Here is a 22,484-nt window from a genome sequence, read left to right as displayed (position 1 = left end):
CCATAGGAAAGCGTTGGGAGGCTATTGTGCATGTGTGGCAAAATGTGCAGCCAATAGGCATCTCCATGGGGAGCGTTCAGCACCTCCATGCAGACTCAATCTGATACATTACCCCCAAGTCCAATACACAGCCTTTGCTCCAGGCAGCATGTTATGATGCTTTACACATAAGTTGGAAAATAAGCATTATTGAATCCCCAAAAAACAACCAAAAGCCTTCTAAAAAATGCTGGTGAACAACCAAAGCTTAAATGTATTTATTTATGTATAAAATATTTTACCAGGATGGATACATTGAGATTTTTTTTTTTACGTATGTCCTGGGTCTTTGTCCACAAAACATTGCATTGTTACAATAGGATACAATATTACAAAAAATACAATATACAAACTATATATATACACACATATATAGATTTATCACATAACCGGTAATAAATATATTCAACCATGACAGGTGCATTCTGTATTGAGGTATATTGCCATAGATCTCTAAAAATATTTTAGACTGCATGAAGATTTGACTGTGTCCCTGAGGTTATTCTATAATTGCGGTGCTCTGTAGGAAAGGGAGGATAAATACCATGGATGATGATAATACAGCATATTTTGGCTTATTAACTTTTTAAAAGTTCTTTCTCTTTTAAAACAACAACATATAGTTGAGGGATAAATGAACTGGGGAGAGTCTTTGCCTATTAACAGAGCAAGGGATAAGAAATTATAAATTAAACAGTATGTCTGATGTGGCCATGGTGCTTCGAGTAACCCTATAATCTAACGTTAACTTTTTTATTAAAAAAATATATATATATATTTATTTACAAACCTTTGTATGAATATTTGCACATATTCTATAGGTTACAGTGTTTGTTATTACATTTGTGAAATGCTTTGTAAAAATATGTCACTAATCCTCCATGAAGATCCTGCAATATTTCAAGTGCCAAATCATTGAACTCTCTATAGAGCAGTGGGTTGTTTTTCTTTGCTTTTTCTTGCATGCAGTGCAATTAAATGTAAAGAGATGTAGACAGCTGTATCGGCCCCTCCTCGTATTCACGTTTCACCTGGAAACATAATCTCGGATGACTTCTTCAGCTGACACCAGGCAGTGGAGATTACATGGTTACTGAATGAGTGATGAATCCCAAGTACACAGACATTCCGGCACCAAATTCATTTCAGATTATTATTTTTACATTCATTTTAGAGATATTTAGACTACACATTCTTTCAGTTGTCTTGTTAATATTTGTGTTTGTATCTCTCTCTCTCTTTCTCTAATTATTTGGATAACTAACTAAGGCCGTGACTTCGTAGTACCGATACGCTATACTGGCAGTTTGTTAGCGCCTTTTGCTGGTTTGGATCACTAAAGTTACGGCTGTTAAAGTTTTTTTTTTTTTTAAATTCTTTATTTTTGGTGTGCAAGCTAGTACATACAATTGACATACGCCACAACAGCGTGTACTTATATGGTAACATACAAGAGTAAAACAGTGGCCTAGAGTAAGTGCACACATTTTTGAAAAGCATAGTGATAGGTTAGGCAGTAGTGAGTAAACTAACTACAATAAACAGGCTGCTTAATAACTCGTCTGTTTCAGCGCACCTTAGAGGTTCCAACATTTAACACTTGTACTGGGCTGGAAGGTAAATTCACTGGTGTATCTAGACAACTACCTGTGGGTAACCTTAAGTGTCATTCTGGTTATGTCGCACAAGCATAGTCTAACTATTTGTTCACTAAATTGTTAATTTACAAGAGAGGCTTGGATGAAAATAGGTTATAAGTAAAGAAAACAAAACAAAGATGCTAAACGTTGAACCTTGTGATATCGCTTGTTGCAGCGAGGCCGTAAAGTGTACACGTTTGTAAGAAATTCATGGGCATGGATATGGAGGGCGGTGGAAGGTGTTTGCTTTATGGGAACTAGGAGGGAACAGATATCTGTTCCTGTGCTAAGCTGCTGGGTATAAAGGTTAGCTTGGGGAGCCTGCGTAGCGGTGGGAATGTGAGGAGTCAATTCAGCTCCAATAGTGGGGCCGGGCGCTAGTGCGTGGTTGTCGTTGGGCTGGGGAGTGCGGCCATCCGCAAAGTGGGGCTACAGCTCTCCGGTTTGTCATTGTGTGCGTCGAGGCATTTCGTGAGGGCAATGTCCCGATAATATGTCACACAGTCCCAGTCTCTTCAGATGGCGGTCTTGGCTTTAGAAACTCCGGCTTGCCTCCTGGGGATGAATTCCGCCGCGTCTGCTGTGCTCCAAGTCGGTGGATTCAGGTGTCTGTCTGCTGGCGTCGTGACCGCTAGAGGGTCCGCCGGGAGATGTAACTCTCGCAGTGTCGCTGGTGCCTCCTGCATGCTTCGTACTGTAAGTGCGGTGTCGCCCTTGGTGATCAGTAGGGTATGTGCTGGCCCCCAGCGGTACCTGATGTGATGCGTTCGCAGGAGGGATGTCAGGTGTTGTAGGGATCGCCTCCACGCCAGTGTCGTTCCTGACAAGTCAGGGTAGAAGGATAGAGACATGTTCTCGAAGAGGTAGGATGGCTGGTCTCTAGTCGTTGCCAGTACCGCTGTTCTATCTTTGTATGCCTGGAACTGTATAATTACATCCCGCGTGGCTGAGGCCGGAGCCCTAGCGGGCTTTGGAATGCGGAACACTCTGTCGATCATCACTGCTTTGGCTACTTTTGGGTTCAGCATAGCTGTAAGAAGCCGCCTGGTGAGATGAGGGAGTTCGGTATCAGGTATGTCTTAGCAGATGCCCCTGATCTTGAGGTGTCTCATGCGGTGTTTGTTTTCAAGCGCAGCAAACTTTAGATCGGTCTGCCCTGCTAGCGCTTTCAGTTCCTGGACCTCTTGCTGCAGCGTTTGGATTTGGGTGTTGTGAGTGGCCATGGAGGCTTCCACGGTCCCAATACGGCCTGTCAAGCCCTGCAGTGCATCTTTGATCGAGGCGACATCTGCCGAAATCTTGGTGTGATGCTCCGCCATGAGCTCTCTGATGGCCTCCATGCTCTCTGGCGTGGGGGCCTTGGCCGGTGGTGGAGGCTTGGGTTTGGCCGGCGGTGGCTGAGGGTGACCCGGAGAGAGTGCCTCCTCGCCTTCGTCTGATGTCTTCTTAGAAAAAACAGAGCACCCGCCATGCAGAGATGCCATATTGGAGCCTGAGGCGCTGCGGGCCTGCCGCCAGAGTTCGCCTATATCCATGCCCGGCGTGGGGCGTTCAGGTCTGAGCTTTTTTGTTTTTCGCCCCATTATGGTTTTTGTCGGATGGGGTCCCCCAGAGACAAATTTTGCCCGGTTAGGTACGTGGATGGAGGGTTTTTCTCGTATCGCGGCCTAGAGCTCATCGAGCATGCGACCGTCCTCGTCAATCGTTAGGCACCGCCCCCGCTGTTAAAGTTTTAAGTGGAGCTGATTACTATTGGTTCCAATATTGAAAGTGATGCTTATGCTTTACACTGAAAATATCAGAAGAGATGTTTTCATAAAATGTATGGGGCAGATATGTCCTGATAAATGGCCCCCTTGGATTTCGAAGACTAAGATTTGTTAATAAATGTTTTCTATTTTTTTTTTAACCATTTGCCCACTGGCAGCACAAGCAGCCAGGTGACAAATAATTATAAAGCTAATTGGAGGGAATCTAACCACATTAGTATAATGGAGGTGTAATATCTCCATCATGCACCCACCCACTGCGTCTCTCCCCATCTCCTTCCCATGTTTGTCTCTGCACCCCACTTCTCTATGTCATCCATTTTCCTGCTTGTCTGTCAACCACCCTTCCCTCACTGGTGTCTGTCATTCTTTGCTATAACTGCACCCATCACTTATACGCTCCAAATACATCTCACTACTTGTGCCTCTCCCTCATTTCTCCCACCACCTGTCTCCCCACCATTTTCAGTCTGCGCTACATACAGTGTCTTATATTCTGCCCTACCGGAGCTCTGGTGGTACAGTAAAGGTGCAGGTGCTGGTTTGTGGACTCTATGTCCTGTAGACTGACAGGCTTTCGAGTGCCCTACAAGGGGGCCTTATGCAGACTCTTTTTATTAACGTTCTTTTTCTTTTTTAGAGACTTTTTCCTTTCTATGCGTTTTTCTTTTGTTTGTTTTTTAACTTTTTTTGTTTCTTGCGTATTATCCAGAGCATGTTAACTTTGAGATTCTCTGTATTAATCTTGCCATATCACGCAGGTAGATGTATTGGCGTGCATGTGATGTTTGAGTTTAGTGTACCCAAAGTTCCTTTGCACTGTACTGTAGCTTGCATGTACTCTTTTAACTGTCTTACTCTACAATTGGTGTCAGGGCACATGCTTATTTTCTAGCTATCCTCTGTTGGGGAAACTTATTTGTATGGTCCATGTGTCGGCTGTGGCTTGACCTCATGTGCCGAAGTATAAGTTGAGGCTTGAATTGACATGTGCTTTAGTAATATTGATGCTGGTAGGAATGGAGGTTGTTTTATCTGTAAATGCTTTTTATGATGGTCTAAATTGTCACCCAGAATCAGCATGCAGGCAGGCAATATTTTTTTACGATCACGTTCAGCGCTTACGCCGGGTCGCCCGTCAGCAATCACTCTGCACCTCTCATGCGTGTGGCGTGACGTCTCGCACAGAGACCGTCACGCTACGGTCTCACTGTGACTGCGCTGGCAGTCTCCACCTCCCTCCCATGCATGCAGCCAACGCGTGTTGTACACAGCCTCAGGACACAGGTATGTGTAGCCCCCCGCCGGCCAGCTACACAGCCACCCACACAGCATGCCCTCCGGCACCCCCAGCCACCCACAAAGCCTCCCCTCCGGCACCCCAAGCCACCTACACAGCCCCCCCCCCCATATAGAGCATATAAACACTTATATAAATATTTACAATCCCCCCAGCACATATACAGTCCCCCCTAACACATATATAGCCCCACATATATTTTATATAGCTCCCAGCACATATATAATCCCCACCAACATATTTTTTACAACCCCCCAGTACATGTACAGCCCCCCACATTTTATACAGCCCCCCCAGCCCATATACAGTCCCCACCATCATATTTTTTTACAACCCCCAGTACATATACAGCCTCCCAGCATATATACAGTCCCCCAGCCAACATATACAGCTCCCGGCGCATATATATATATATATATATATATACATATTTATTTATTTCTGTATATGTGTATGGGTGTATACATATATATGTGTGTGTTTTTGTTGTGAGGGGAGAGTGGTTGGAGGGCATGATTGCATGCCGTGTAGGGGGCAGGATCCACAGAGCCCAAGCAAGCGTTTTCCCAGGGTCCAATCACTACTAAAGACTGCCCTGATGTCCGTGAGTGTGTGTTTTTAGTGTGTGTCAAATCAGCATGTCTGTGTGTCTGTCAGTGACTGTGTGTTAACGTGACTGTCCCCCCTTTCAACCACGTGGGAAAGGTGTTTTTACTCTCCTCTTTTTTTTCCCACGCCATTCCGGACTCACTGTGGCTGTTTCCGCCTCCATGGCTGAGATCATTAATCTTGATCTGAGCCAATCCAATGCTTGCCCTTAGGAAAGCAATGTAAGGCTATTACGCATGTGCGCTAATATACAAATCCTGCACCAATCAGCATCTCCTCATGAAGATGCATTAAATAAATGTATCTCTACAGGTAGATTTGAGTCATGCTGAATGTAGGTAGTGCACACTGTGCAACACTGGCCCAGGAAGCACCTCTAGAGGTGTTACTAGGCAGCAATGTAAACACTGCCTTTTCTATGAAAAGTCAGTGTTTACATTGAAAAGCGTGCAGGGACAGGATATAGACTCTAGTTCTGGTGACTATAGTGTCCATCAGAATGGTATTTTTGATGTTGAAAAACTTTACTCCTAACTTTTTTAGCTGGCTTCTAGATTCCAATTAAATTTGTCAAGCCCTTGTAGACGGTGTATGGGATAGGAATACAAAATGTGCTCGATACATGGACTACACCTAAAACCAGGAAAAGGTTGGCATGGATGATGAGCTAATTGCGAGGGAGGGGGGAAGCAGAGGGAGCTATAGTGCCAGGAATAAAACTTTGTATTCCTGGCACTTTAGTATCAATTTAAAGGAGTTTAAGAGACAAAAGGAGGGATGGAGAGGGAGAAGGAATAGAGTCATAGGGGACCCAAGGCAGAGAATGCCAAGAGGTGAGTAAAGAAAAAAAAAATATATATATTTTTAAAAATATTCTGAAAGATTTTCAGCTTGCCTGAGTGTTAGTAAGAGTTTTCATCATATTGTTTAGTTTGTATGTAGGTGGTCACAAACAGCATTTGCAAGTGGGAGGTGTGTGGATTTCTATTTTTGGGTAATCCTTGTATCAGCCACAATCAAGATATGAAGCAGGAATTATTTTTTAGACCTAAGATTCACAGCGAAAAAAATATCATGCAAGAATATTTCCAGTGTGAGGGGTTGAGTTGGTAACAAGTAGTGGATTTGATCAGAGTTTGGATGTTGTTCCAGAAGGATGTCTTGGTTGGGCAAGAACAAAAGATGTGTAGTTTTTATTTGTGTGAGTACCCTCATGTTTCAGGGGGGAGGGGGTTAGCCGCACATATCTTAAATTCTCATACTAAATTCATCGATCACGAATCAACATAGATAAAATAAATATATATAAAACTAATCACAGATACATCTACTTTTTAACACACATAAATTTACACATACAGGCACTCACTCATTCATACATGCATACGCCCGGGTGTAATTTGTATATTAGCCCTAGGATCCCTGTAATACTGAGACATAAACACCTCTAATTACACAGTTTGTAACAGTAATATAACAGTAATACTGTAATGCACAGGATTTAGAGCTAATTAACTAATACGGTGTGGGGTATTACTGTGGGTACTGTGAGTTTTTAATGCCATGGTGTGCAGGATTACTACAGCATGGTTTGGGGTTAATACAGCAGGTTTGGGGTTTATAAATATAGGTTTATGTAATAACCGGGCTTCATTCAAAGATTTGTTGCCACAAAGCGCTTCATAGAACATGTTAGGTTTAGGGTTGGACCTAGGCAAGGTGTTGGTCTTGATTCTAGGAGAGGTTTACTTTTATATATGTGGACATATACATTTTCCTTTTGGCTGAAGCTCTTCTCCACCTAGCATCTCCCCTGAGTTATACCCACACACACGAACACACTTATTTTTGGGGGATTTTACCTGAATCTACTGCCCTCTTAATATCTGAAGTTCTGCCCTTTAAAAGTGTTGCCTTATAGACAACATATAGGCCAGCCCTGATTACAGTAGGGCTTTTCAAATCCATACCATCCAAAATTGAAAGATATGCAATCAGAATGATGAGCTGGCCTGATAGGGCATGGGCAGTGATACGACTCATGTCACCAGGGACATCAATGTTGACAGAAGGACATAAGTCATATTTGGCCGGCCCCAGCTTGTAGAACCATGTAGAGAGTGCTAGTAAAGCGCTCTCTGCATGGTTTTAGTGCCCCCAAACAGCATGAGAGCAGCTAATGGCACTTGCACTGTGCTGCCCAATGACAGCTATCTTGTATCCCCAGATGTGGGAGACCAGTGAACTAAATTGGGACAGAAACTCAAAATTAGGACTGTCACATCAAAAAAATTATCTTTTGGGGGGCCTGCAAAGCTTTTTTTCAAACTGTATAGCTTTTCTAACACTTTGCAAGGCATTGAGCACACGTGCAATTAAATATTTTACATAATAAGTTATCTGAACAGTGAATTTTTCACAATTTTATTATGAAATGTATTAACTCTACCAAAAAAAATGTAAAATGTATACTTCTAATACATCTCGCATAGCTGTGTGTATTTTTCTGCATGATAAAAATAGACCATGACTAGTCTCACATGGGAGTTAATTTTAACCAGTGTTTTTAGTTTGGATTTCCAGGATTCACATGTGCTACAACAAATGACTCCTACGTGAAAAAAGCATCAATGTTTCCGTATGTAAACGGTAAAGAACTGTTTTACATGGTAATAAAATAAAGCATTTGCCAGGTGCTCAGAAGGAAAATGATTTTGACTATATGAATTAAACAACAAATAAAGAGGTATTTAAAGTGAAGCTATAAGCAAGAATAATTACATCATATTTTATTCAACACAACCTTGTGAAGCTTAGTTCCTACTGGGGCAAATACGCATAGAGTAGCACTGATGCAATGCCTGGTGAACAGTCCATTATGTGGCTTTATTTACCTTAAAAGGTCTGATTGTACGATCAAAACATTGTTCTGCTCCTTGACTGAATAAAACTGCTCATTACCAACCATTGGGTGCCTGGACTTCACCTTCTTTTCATTGATTATTGGAGTTTATTGCCAATTTCAGCTCAAGTTAACACCAACCAGAAGTAAGCTGGAGGATGTTGCCTACCTCATAGTTACATACCTGAAAAGAGACTTGTGTCCATCAAGTTCAGCCTTCCTCACATATGTTGTTGCTGTTGATCCAAAAGGCAAAAAACCCAATCTGAAGCATTTCCAATTTCGCAACAAACTAGGGAAAAAAATCCTTGTTGACCCCAAAATGGCAGTCCGGTATCTCCTTGGATCAAGCAGCTATTACCCCACTAATTAGAAATTATATCCCTGTATGTTATGTTTTTGGAAGTATTTATCCAGTTGCTGTTTAAACATCTGTATGGACTCTGATAAAACCACCTCTTTGGGCAGAGTATTCCACATCCTTATTCTTACTGTAAAAAAAAGCCTTAGATTAAATCTGCTTTCTTCAAGCCTAAATGCGTGAACTTGTGTCCTATGTATAGCCTTATTTATGAATAGATTTACAGACAATAGTTTGTACTGGCCCCGAATATATTTGTATAATGTTATCATATCCCCTCTGAGGCGCGTTTTTTCCAAACGAAAGAGATATACATTTTTTAACCTTTCTTTGTAACTTTCTTCCATTCCTTTTATCAATTTTGTAGCTCCTCTCTGCACTTTTTCTAGTGCCATGGTATCTCTCTTTAGAACAGGTTCCCAAAATTGCACAGCATATTCAAGATGTGGTCTTACCAGTGATTTATAAAGAGGCAAAATTATATTTTTATCCCGAGAATTTATGCCCCTATTTATACATGACAAAACCTTACTGGCTTTAGCAACTGCAGATTGACATTGCATATTGCTACCTAATTTGTTGTCTATAACAATTCTCAAATCCTTCTCATCAGTGGTTATCCCTAATTCACAACCATTTAAGGTGTAAGTTGCTTGTGCATTCTTGACCCGAAGTGCATAACTTTGCATTTCTCTACAATAAATGTAATCTGCCATTTTAGTGCCTAGTCCCCAATCTATATAAATCCCTCTGCAGCAAAGCAATATCCTGCTCACATTGTATTACTTTACAAAGTTTTGTGTCATCTGCAAACACTAAAACATGGTTTTCAGTGCCTATTGCAAGATCATTTATAAATATGTTAAATAGAAGTGGTCCCAAAACAGAACCCTAAGGGACACCACTTACCACTTTTGTCCAGCTTGAAAATTTACCATTAATGACAACTCGTTGTACTCTATCCTTAAGCCAATGTTCTACCCAAGAACAAGAATATTCATCTAGACCAATTTCTTTTAGTTTGAAGACTAACTTATTGTGAGGAACCGTATCAAATGCCTTAGCAAAATCCAAGTAGATCATATCCACTGCAACACCCTGATTTATACTTCTACTTACTTCTTTGTAGAATGCAATTAGGTTAGTTTAACATGACCTATGTATCATAAAACCATGGTGACTATTGCTAATAACAAAGTTCTTCCTAATGAATTCCTGAATATTATCCCTTAATAGCCATTCAAATGTTTTTTCCAGTCACAGAGGTTAAGCTCACAGGTCTATAATTTCCAGGCAAAGATTTTGAACCCTTTTTAAATATAGGAACGACAACTGCCTTCCTCCAATACAATACCTGAAACAAAAGAATCTTGAAAGATTGAATACAGTTCCCTTATTTACCCACTTAGCTCCTTAAGTACTCATGGGTGAATACCGTCCGGCCCTGGAGCTTTATTTACATTAATTTTCTTTAACTGCTGTAGCACCTTGTCTCAAGTTATCCAATCACAAGTTATCTGCAAGTTTTTTTCCAGCAATCATTTGTATATCGCTTGCCATAGAATTCTCATTAATATATACTGAAGAAAAATAGTTATTTAAAATGTCTGCCCTTCCGTGGTCTTTATTAACTAACAGACCTATCCCTGATTCCAGTGTACCCAAACTTTCAGTTTTTATTTTATTTTTATTTTAGAATTGATGTACTTGAAAAAAATTTGGGGGATGGTTTTGCATTCTTTGGCTATAAATTTCTCATTTTCTAGTTTAGCCACTTTAATTGCCTTGTTGCATGCATTCTTGGCTTCCTTATATCTTATATAGGATGCCTATGATTTGTCCGGTTTAAATGCTTTAAATGCCCTTTTCTTATGTTTAATCTCTTGTTTTACTTCTCTACTAAGCCACATTGGTTTCAATTTGTTTTTTTATATTTATTACCCAGTGGTACAAACTGAGAAATGTACCTTTCTAATATTTGTTTTAATAGTTTCCATTTATCCTCAGTGGTTTTGTTCACTAAGGAGTTTATGCCAGTCGATATGTTGTAGAGCTGCCCTAATCTTATTGAAATTGGCTTTTTTTTTAAATGATACGTTTTAGTATACCCCACATGCTTTTGCTTTTTTGAGTTTATTTTAAAAAATTACTATATTGTGATAACTATTTTTAACAAATGTTCCCCTACTTGAATGTTGGTAAAAAAGATCAACATTGTTTGTTATAATGAGATCCAGACAAGCTTCCTTTCTAGTTGGTGCTTGTACCAGTTGTGACATGAAGATTTCATGTAACACATTCAAAAACCTGATTCCCCTTGCTGAAGTACTAGTCCCTCTATCCCAATTTATGTCTGGGTAATTAAAATCTCCAATAATTAACGTGTTACCCAGATTTGCAGCTTTCCCAATTTTCTCTAACAGCTGTTCTTCCTCAATAATATTTACATTAGGTGGTTTATAACATATCCCAACCAATAATTGATTTTGCTTTGTTTGCCCCAAGCAGATATCTACCCATAAAGCCTCCACATTTTCCCCGTCACACTTCACATGCCTAAGATTTGACTTTAACTCATGGTTGACATACAAACATACCCCACCACCCTTCTTGTTTTTTCTATCCTTCCTAAACAACGTGTACCCATTTAAATTAACTGCCAAGTCATGTGTCTCATCCCACCATGTTTCTGTTATGCCTATTATTTCATATTGTTTAGTGTAGGCTATTGCTTCTAGTTCCCCCATTTTGTTACATAGGCTCCTTTCATTAGTAAGCATACATTTAATATTATCATGAGTCATTTGTACTTTTTGTGAATTTTATCAATATTACATACCTTCTCTGTTCTGAGCTTGCCCGTTCCCCCCATCTCCACCACCCTTATACTGAGCTAAAACCCATCACCTTTCTATCCTATCTCCATTTTCTAGATTGCCATGAACTCCCCTCTACTACTAGTTTAAAATCAACTTCAACCTTCTAGCCATCCTATCCCCCAGCACAGTAGACCCTCTTCCATTTAGGTGGAATGGCTTTTGTCACCCCAGGTGACACAAATACTTTATGTATGCATCTGGTGTGACCTGCAATCTCACAAGTTACCTAAGTAACAAAGTTGTTTTCTCCACAACTCCTATTACATGAGGACCAAGTCCAGCTCTTTAATCTCCAATCCAAAATCAATATGGGCAGCTTGAAACTGAGAATTAGAACTCTGACAGCTCAAAGCCTCATCATTGAAAGTGGTTGCAGTGTGCTCTCTGTGACAACCAAAAACTATATTTAATAGTGCCAACAATATGATACAGTATTTAAAATAACGCCATTGCATCATATCATCGGTATTATATTAATGTATCACACTATTGGCACTATCAACAACAGTATTGCTTTGTGTGGATGTTGGGATAACATCAGATATCAGGCACCAGTAATACAACAGATTTTAACGCTGTGTCTGGGAATTAATGAGTTTCTTAGTTATTTTTTGTTAAATGAGTTTTGTGAGAAATTCCACATTTGTTGCTTGGGTGTAACAACCTAATTTTAATCATTGCTGGAAAAGATTTTCACCCCATAAAAAAAGCAACCGCTGATGTGAGGAATAAAAGTGTGTATTTATTTCTTTATAACCTTTCTTTTTCATGATCAGTTTGTTTTTCATAATTTGGAGATTTCCTTTGGACTTTTTAGATATTTTCTACAATTTACTAGTTTGAAAACTTTAAAAGAAAAATGTAAAAAAAAAAAAACTTTAATCACCATAGCCCCATTTATGAACATGATTTGTAGTTTGAGACGTAGAGTCTGTGTGAGATCCAATGGGATTCCTTTGTGCTACGTTGGGATCCTGTGACACTGATCGCACGGCCAGCCCTTAGTCCCTAGTAACAGTAGAATGTTAGGATGGAATGTTACACGTTCTACAGCAAATTTGAACTCCCCAAGTAAACTGCAGCTCTGCCTCCTCACAATCAGATGATGGAAAAGCCTTGTTTTCCTTTTTCCAGGTCCTACTCTCTGACAATCAATGAAAGCCTCCCCTTTCATTCTCCTAAGATAGGTTGGAGACAGCTGAGCGATTATTTTGTCAGATATCCCCGAGAAGACAGGGTGAGGTGGGGGAGGGGGCTGGGGGGGAATGTACTCCGCCGCTGTGTGATTGGTAGACTGTGCAAAGGCATCTGTCTTCAGAACTTCACTGGTATGTGAAACTGAATCACTTGTGAGTTAAACATAGACACAGAATATTTAGCATCTCCAGCCAAAATCCAATGTTCCTCTCTGTGCAGTCTGATCTGTGACTTTTAGTGGAACCTTTTTATTAAACCATAAGAGGTAACATACACATTCATTATTGTTTGTGTGTTACTGGTGGGGGTTGCTGGATATACGAGAAAAGCTGTCTCTGTCACAGTCATGGTTCAAACAGTTGGGTAAGTTAAAGCATTTCTTCTAACTTTCTACCCAGAAAATGGCAGCTTGATGTTGTAGCTGACAGTTATTGTAAAGTGACCACTGTGCATCATTACAGTGACTTGCTATTGAAATTGTGTGAATATCTATGCTGTTATTATGAGTTTCTCTTTAATGGGAAATGTATGGCCACTGTTGATAATGACCATGAGATACATACATTTTGGGCAGGTGCTGTGTATTTAGAAGGTCCAAAACACTATGTGTATTATTTTACAGCAGGAGTGGGCTAATCGGTAGATCCCAGCTTTGTTTTTAGAACTACAACCTGCAGGTTGGCAAAGCATCATGGGATTTGTAGTTTTACAAAAGTTAGGGAAATAATGTTCTTTGATAAAGACCTGATTATTATGTATTATTAGGTAGCTGCATTGTGATTGTGTACCTACCCAAGTGATCTCCTGTTAGATTTGCTTCCACTTTAATTACATAGCAACTGTAGCTATTCACTTATTAATAATGTATCAGTTGGTAAGATCAGCGTTTGCCTCCTATGTCTGTCTATATACTATTTCCTACAGAGCACAGAATTGTAAACCAGCAGACAGGGGAATAGAAATGTCTGATGCATGTAATTCCTAACAATAAACACAGTCAATCATGGATTCCCAATAAAATTAATCACAGTCTGATAGGTCCATGTAAATAGACTAGTTGATAATAAGGCAATGTTTGCCAACCATTTCTTTTATGAATATGGACAACCCACTGTTGACGATGAACGCTAAGCTGTGCTACAATTTGCAAGGCAATTTAGATCTTCAAATGAGTTCTGTTATGTATGCAGTTTTTAAAACAATATTTGCTCATTTTTTTTTTTTTTTGACAGCCGAGACACAGTGTGGACATTTGTGTGGGTGTAACATTTTGGTTGTTTGCTCTTGGTTATTTTAGTATTGTTTGTGTGTTGGCATAAAAGAACCATGCATATTGTAGTAGCAGGTGTTATGGAAACCAAGGGGATGGGGTGGAAGGTTATAGATCACGGAATTATTAAATCACAACTTCTATATTATGGAAAAATGATATAGGTTTGTTTGTTTTGATCCGTACTCCAGCACATTGGTTTTATATGTGCATTGAAACATGAACTAAAACGTTAAACTTCAAACTGTCTGTTTTAATTTGTGCATAAACCGGGAATTGCAGCAAGGTTAACCCATACCAGACCCAGACCCAGACCCCCTTGTCTGTAAATAACACATGCATAATTAGCTACACTTACATAAATATCCAGTTATTTAATTAACCACACACACATGCACAATTATCATTAACAACACAAACACATTTATACAGGGCCCAAAATCTGCACTAGACATTGGCGAGTGAATACACGTAAGAAAAATGCACTAGCACAGAACCAGAGCAAGACACTGCATACACATTTATCTAGTAATTAAACACAAGTTTATTGCAAATACTTGGATTTTTCTTGAGATTTGTATACTGCCAATCTTGCAGATTTTTTTCTTTCTGAAATGTAATAGGGGGGAAGAGTTGGTTTCTCAAAGGATTACTCCAACCAAAAAATGTTTTTTTTTTTTTTTTATAAAACAGTTTTTAGCCAGAGTAACCCATAATGTCCTGCCCCCAAAAGAGGAAAATAAAAAAAATAATGCGAAAATGTATACTACGTGTACGCCAATTCTCCTGGTAGCCTGATGCTCCTTCGTTCTCACTTGACTCGGGAGGGGGGGGATGTCAGCGAGCATGGGCTGAAGGGAGGACTTGCAGTGTGTGCTGACAACAGATATTTATGCACAGAATTGACATTAGACAGAACAGGAACTCTAGTTCCGGCCAGAGGTGATGTTACACCACAGCGGCAAAAGGCTCTCTCTCCATGTGTCTTTATGTAATGACATGCTGCATATACAGACTCCAAGTGCCATAGAGTGGCAGGAAAAAAAGGTACGTCTATTGTAATTAAAAATAAATTAAATATAATTTTCGTCTAAATATTATAGAGAAGAAAAATAATTATAAGAGGAACTTAAAGGGACATTATAAGCACCCAGACCACTTAATCTGATTGAAGTGGTCTGGGTGCACTGTCCTTGTCCTTCTCAGCCCTGCAATGTAAAACAGTTTGACTCTGTGAAACAACCAAAGCAATGGTTATAGGGAAGGCCTAATGTGCATGTGGCGCTCGTCACGCATGCACATTCGGCGAACCTCTGAGATAATGTCGGAGGAGACAGACCGAAGCCCAGTGCTGAGGGACCTCGACACTGGAATCAAGTAAATGAAAAAAGGGCTGCGGGAGCTGTGGAACATGTTAGTGTTCCTGTTTTGGTGATTTTAACAGTAGTTATACACCTGAATATTCATGACACAATTAACATGCGTGTGTAGCACATTATATTAGGTTTTGAACCCCAGAGAAAATTACCATCTAAATGTTGGTTAACAAATTATAATTTATCAAAATAGTGCAAAATACCCTTTAGTGATAAAAAGGTGTAAATAGAGATTTTCTTCAAAAACATAAGCTAATCGAAACTTACAAAGATCTGCCCATAGTGACCGTACCAGTTCGTGGATAAAGTTGTTTAATCATGACTTGAGTGCCAAAGCTGCACGTCTCTTTAGTAGATTTGTTTTCAAATCGAGACCCGGGGATGTATTTACTAACCACTCTCCTTTAAGCAGCTAAAAGCCAGCATGGAATTTTTAAATTTTTTTTTAGATTTTGTCTTTATTGAAAGCTGTGATCCACTTGGAAATTTCAATTTAAAATCTGACTTTCTAGGAATTTTTCTGAGCTTTCAAAAGATTTTTTTTCACATAAATGCTTTTGGTGGTAATTGGTATTTTCTTACTCAAAATTATCACCTCCTCATTCTTTCCTGCCCAGAATTATTATTATAATTATTAATATTTTATTTTATTTTTTTAAAACAACTTAAAGGGACACTCCAGGCACCCAGACCACTTCTGCCCATTGGAGTGGTCTGGGTGCCAACTCCCACTACTCCTAACCCTGCAAGTGTAATTATTGCAGTTTTTTATAAACTGCAATAATTACCTTGCAAGGTTAACTCCTCCTCTAGTGGCTGTCTGCTAGACAGCCACTAGAGGGAACGTCCTCCTTCCTAGCACAGGAAACCTGTGCTAGAGCGTCGCTGGACGTCCTCACGCTGTGTGAGGACCTCCTGCGTCGATCATTTCCCCATAGGAAAGAATTTAAATTATTTTTCAATGCTTTCCTATGGGGAGCGCTAATGCGCATGCGCGGCATTGCCGTGCATGCGCATTAGGTCTCCTCAGCCGGTTGGCGGGATCAGTCTTGCCCACCGGCCAACGCAATGGAGAGGAGGAGCGTCGCGGAGGAGGAGACAGCGGCAAGGGACATCGCCGCTGCCTCAGGTAAGTGACTGAAGGGGTTTTCACCCCTTCCGTAACCGGGGAGTGGGAGGTGGGAGGGAGAGGGACCCTCCAGTGCCAGGAAAACTGATCGTTTTCCTGGCACTGGAGTTTCCCTTTAACTTTGATTTGAACAAACTTATAGCAGAGTTCCACCTTAATTACCATTGTTCCGGGTGTATGAATGGAATCACAGGATAGAACATATGTTGTGTGTGACGATATCCCTGAACTCCACCCCAATTAAATCCATGAAAGCTTGCAGGTGGAAGAATGCCCTGTATTGATCTAATTCCATATTTTATCTCTCCCACTGTCAGAGAGAGCCTAAACCATATCTAAACATATGCCATATGCATGATCAGGGAGCCTAAGCTGTGCACAAAACTGTGAATGGCTCTACTGTAGTATGGCTGCTTTCAGCCTATTCAGCAGTTCATTTCCTCAGATCTGATTGGTGGCTGTGGAATTACAGTTGGAGGCTGAACTGCTTATCCCATAAACAGGGATTTACGGATTTAACAGATCTTTAGTTTAGTGGAATCTGATTGGTGGAGCCTCTTCCTTGTTTAGAAACGGGCAGTCTACCTATGCAAGTGCATCATTAATGTAAATTTTAAATACATATATATTTTTTTAATTTTTATTATTTTTGTATTAATGTTGTCCTGTCTATTAAATGTATTAAAAAATGGCCATACCTTTACGAAAATTATGACCGACTTTATTATGTCACAGGAAATTAGCGCTAATCTAGAATTTTGGTCATATATGGAAGAGAATTGAAAGTTTTCTTGATTCCAGTCCTTGTGACTGCTAAATTGCCTTACTGGTATGTGTTGTCAAATACCTGCATTTTATAATTGTAAAGCACTGTCGAATATGCTGGCTCTGTATAAATGCTAATAATTATATCCCCGCAACATCTGTGTCCCATAGTGTGGCACGCAAGTAGGAAAGTCAGAAAGGGTCAGGCCAGTTATGTGAAATGCTTCATTTGCGCACCGCAAAGGATCTGCCTTAAGAATAAGTAGGTCAGCCCAGAGTGAATGCTTGTAAGGCTGACTGCTAATTATTAAGTGTGTACCATGCAGAGAGAACTTGGTAGGACAGGAACCTAAAATTCCTTAATTTGGAACTGTACCACCGAAATCTGGCTAGTTAGGGGCCCTGTTCTATGTATCCATTTAATAAAAATATTGTCTGTAGTTTTCAGGAGAGACATTCAGAATTCTAAACCCATTCATTTGCTGCTTTTGCTTATATTTACAGGAGCATTTAAGTAATAGAACAATTGCACAGCAGGCCGGCCTATTGAAGGTGAACTATGCAGAGATCGGTGTTTCAAAACTCTCTGTATGGTCCTATTGCCTTGAGCATAGCGCATATTCTGTGCTTGACCTACACCTTCGAGTGTTCTCAAGCAACGCCAGGGAATCAAGTCTGGGTGGCAGGAAATTAACATAAATTAGGAGCTGTCTGCTGAAATAGAGACGTTTGGGAGGCCTGGATTGTATATCCCTTAAAATAAAATATCATCAGAAAAGTATGAACAGAGACATTCCAAATTGTGAAATTAATAATCTTACCTTTACTCCAGCCTGCTGCTGCTGGCTCTGCCCCTGATCTGCCTCCTTGGATGACCTCATCAGAAGTGATGATCTTAATCCCAATGAAAATGCTTTCACATAGCAATAGATTGAATTGGCTGAAATTGCCAAGGAGGCAAATCGGTGTCAGAGCCAGCATAAGTCAAACACTGCACTGGCCAAATGGCATCTCCTCATAGACATGCATTGAATCAATGCATCTCTATGAGGAAAGTTCAGTGTTTACATGCAGAGGGTGGAGACACGAAATGCACACTGTGCAGCACTGCCCCAGGAAGGCCATCTGAGGAGTGGCCAGTGGAGTTATCCCTAGGCTGTAATTTAAACACTGCTTTTTCTCTTCAGTGTACTGCAAAAAGCCTGACTGTAATGATACTCACCATAAGAAATACAATAAGCTATAGTTGTTGTGGTGACTATAGTGTCCCTTTAACATTTGTAGGAGCATTTAAATAACAGAAATATTGCAACTCTTTAAAAAGGTGTTAAAATGTCATAATGATTCGACAGGACCTACATTATTATTATAATTATTTTTTTTGCATTTATATAGCGCCAGCAAATTCCGTAGCGCTGCACAATGGATGCATACATTCAAAGGGATAAAACTCTAGTGCTTCATCTCAATCTCACATTGGCTGGCATTCCATTTATAGGAAGCTTTGCATGTGTGGTGTTTATATCACATCACATCTGCACAGCAGTAATTAACGAGTGTGGGAATTGTCAGGAAGGCAAAGTGAATTTCATATTTAAAGGATCACTATAGAGTCAGGAGCACAAACATGTATTCATGACCCTATAGTGTTAAAAACACCATCTAGCCCCCATGGCTCTGCCATGCCTCTATAAATATAGCAAAATCTTACTGCATTCAAGCCTGAAGTTGTAACTCTGCATGCTGTTTGACTCAGAAAAATAAGCAGTCTGCTGACATCATCAGAAGTTTTAGCCTTCTCCAATCACAGTGCTTCCCCATAGGATTGACTGAGATTGACAACGATCTCAGGAGTGGCCAGTGAAGTTATCACTAGGCTGTAATGTAAACACTGCATTTTCTCTGAAAAGACAGTGTTTACAGCAAAAAGCCTGAAGGTAATGATTCTACTCACCAGAACAAATTCAATAAGCTGTAGTTGTTCTGGTGACTATAGTGTCCCTTTAAGTATAAAATAGCTATTTCAGCCTGACTGTTTTGGTCTCAAATGTGCAATTCACGTTGTATTCCCGGCAATTCTTATTAACAGGTTGCATAGCACTTACCAGCTCCATTCGGGCTCTGGTGGTACCCTGCTTTTAGCTATCTGAATGAATCTATCTCCGAACAGGAAGACACACACCAGATATAGCCAATTTTAGTGTGGGCAAAAAAATTATTGATCGTTAAATGTAGGAAAGAATACACTGGAATACAATCATTTTTCCACTATAAATGGGCTAGTTTTTATTAACACATGATCATATAGAAGATGCGTCCTCTTACGTCGTACAGTTAGGAACATTTTCATAATGCATATTCAAATACAAAATATTTCCCTTGTGGAGTGGAAAAGCTTGAAGCAACACAGCATTTAATGTGACTTAGAACCAGTTTTAATGTGGTCTGAGCTTGCTGGGAATGCTGTGATCTGCCAAATGGCAGCACTCACAATAATGGTAGCTTTTAGCTGATAGCAGAGCAATGGGACACATTTCACGTTAATTAAATAAGGCCAAAAATGTCAGCTAAACCCTTTTTTTTTTTCTCTCTCTAAACTGTAATTCTTTCTGATAGACGAACACAGCAGATATTCAAGTTAAAAACGTGAGCCTGCAGATTTTTTCTTTTCTTTTCTAGGAAGCATAAAACCAGCATAAATACCATTTTTATTGAATTCCCATGATCATTTGGGAATGACTTAATTCATGGTAAAACCATGCACACTGGATTGTAACAATATTAACAAGTTATGCAATACATTGCAGCTGGCTTGTTCTATTTATTTTGGAGTTAGGCAATAATATTACAACTGTTCCTGTTCATTTTTCATGAGAAGCTACAGTTATAGTTTCCATTAAAGGGACATTATAGTCATCAAAACAACTTTGGCTTAATGAAGCAGTTTTGGTGTATAGAACATGCCCCTGCAGACTCACTGCTCAATTCTCTGCCATTTAGGAGTTACATCACTTTGTTTATGAACCCTAGTCACACCTCCCTGCATGTGACGTGCACAGCCTTCCTAAACACTTCCTGTAAAGAGTCATCTAAAGTTTATACTTTCTTTACTGCAAGTTCTGTTTAATTTAGATTTTCTTATCCCCTGCTATGTTAATAGCTTGCTAGACTCTGCAGTGGGCCTCCTGTATGTGATTTAAAGTTCAATTTACAGAGCAGGAGATAAAATTGTTTAAGGTAAATTACAGCGGATTGAAAGTGAAACCAGTTTTTTTTTTTTTTCATGCAGGCTCTGTCAATCATAGCCAGGGGAGGTGTGGCAATGGCTGCATAAATAGAAACAACGTGATTTAACTCCTAAATGGTAGTGAATTGAGCAGTAAAACCTGAGAGGCATGATCTATACACTAAAACCGCTTAATTAAGCTAAAGTTGTTTAGGTGACTATAGTGTTCCTTTAAGTAAACTACTTTCAGTTTTCAGCAGTTGACCCGCTGACAGGTTCTACAAATTCCGTAAGCCTGTGCCGTTCAGACATTTATGACAATATGTGCGTTTTTCTCAGTGATCGCAATGAGTAGAACAGGGTCTCGCACATATCCTTGTTTGCTTTAATTTTTGAAACCTATATTTACCCATGTTTTTTATTGAGTTGTCTGCATAATTTATTTTAAAAGCTAGGTACCTTTTAATTGATTACCAATGAAGACTTTGGCTGAGCATACTGATACGTTGCCATGTGTTAAATGCATGTTTGGTGGTACCATATCCTAGTAGTTTAGTTTCCTGTTCCTGAGTTAGAAGTAAGATAAATAATACTTGATGTCTTAAGGAGGTTGCAGCCGGTCAACTGCGAAAACTTATTGAAATCTATTTGGCAGTTGTTTGACCTTGATCAATAAAAATGACTACTAGCTTCGTAGCATCAATTTTCAAATGACCTTTTGAGCACATTACCCTGTACACCTTACCCTTGTCGCTCATTTTTAGGATTATGTGAATGCTCAGATTTACTGACAGTGCTACATTTCACGACCTTAAACATGTCAAAAAAGTTTACTTGGGTGAATAAACTAGATTGTAAAAAAACAAAAGCAATTATACTCCTCAAGTAAAAATGTAATGCCGATATAAACGGATAATGCAAGTACTTTCATTCAGTAGAATTTACTTTAACCTCATGGGGACTTTTTACCTAGACCTACTAACACAAAATACATACTCCCATGAGTTCACACTCATAATAACGTTAGCCCAACAAGGTCATTTAGAATAAGTTAGAAGTCGGAGCATATTCCTTAAAGCCGAAGGGTTCTTCTTTAATGTACAAAGTACAACATCCATTTCTTATGCTGTGCAGAGGGATGTTGCAGTAAGTTTTCTCTGAATTAGTTTGATATGTGCTCTGTTCTATATCTTTATTAATTTGATGTCTGTTTTTTTACATGCACTTGTATAAAATGTGTTTTACTGTATATAGGATATTCCCAATTGCCCCTTTGTTTTCAATGATATATTTTTTGTTATTAAAAATATTCTCTAGTACAATGCTCGAATAATTTGATATTGATTGTAATTTTTAACTGTGTCCTAATGACTTAAGTGACACACGTGCTTCTTATCCCTTCCTATTTAAAGACATTCTGCATCGAAGTCTAGCGCAAACTGAATAAAATTTCGCACATTGAAGACATTCAAGAACCGCAACCAATCAGAGTTTGTTTGGCTACCTGTTGTTTGTTTTAGGGAGAGTGCTAGACACGGGAGCTTTTACGAAAGTGAAATATGTTTTAATATAATCGTATGCAAGGCTGTGTCAGTTTAGACATGTTTTATGCTCTTATCATTCATATGAGCTTGTTTTTAGCTGGGATATTTATTTAAATGTACAGTAGTCAACTTTAAAGTAAATTATAGCTTGCGTTTGGTTGGGTAAAAGTGTGTGAAAGAAAATAAATTTGGTAATAATTGAAGAATTGAGAAATCTATTTGTGTCCAGTTTGTCATTGCCTCTCTGGAATTTTAGAGGTTAGCCAGCACTCATTGTTCAAACTATCTATATTTATATGGATAATGTTCATTGTTCGCTGTGTTACCAAAGACATAAATTGAGAACAGAAACAGAAGAATATTATCAATTCTTTCTTTTATTCCAGGTAAAATCTGGTCTTTATTTCCCCCCATAATGGCATGCATGTCCATTATTTCATCACGGTTTATGTACTGCTGATATATACTTTGCTCATGT

The 22,484-nt window shown here is 39.4% G+C and overlaps 1 protein-coding gene across 18 annotated transcripts in view; it reads left to right on the top strand.

Moving 5' to 3' along the window:
- DTNA (dystrobrevin alpha) overlaps positions 1 to 22,484 on the top strand; it is a 297,949-nt gene that overhangs the window by 62,721 nt on the left and 212,744 nt on the right. For 10 of the 18 annotated variants that reach the window (XM_063451416.1, XM_063451414.1, XM_063451412.1 and 7 more), the window contains exon 1: positions 12,890 to 13,059. The exons of 1 other annotated variant lie outside the window; for it this stretch is intronic. In XM_063451416.1, coding sequence (XP_063307486.1) covers positions 13,043 to 13,059 — 17 coding nt within the window. In that variant the 5' untranslated portion in view covers positions 12,890 to 13,042. Of the gene's footprint in view, positions 1 to 12,885; positions 13,060 to 22,484 lie in introns of those variants that run through there. 7 more of the 18 variants (XM_063451411.1, XM_063451405.1, XM_063451419.1 and 4 more) reach the window with 3 other exon arrangements.

The sequence above is a fragment of the Pelobates fuscus genome, chromosome 4 (genome assembly GCF_036172605.1).
Source record: "Pelobates fuscus isolate aPelFus1 chromosome 4, aPelFus1.pri, whole genome shotgun sequence".
NCBI classification, from domain to species: Eukaryota; Metazoa; Chordata; class Amphibia; order Anura; family Pelobatidae; genus Pelobates; species Pelobates fuscus.
Note: the sequence above shows the minus strand (reverse complement) of the source record. Positions and strands in the feature narration are given on the sequence as shown.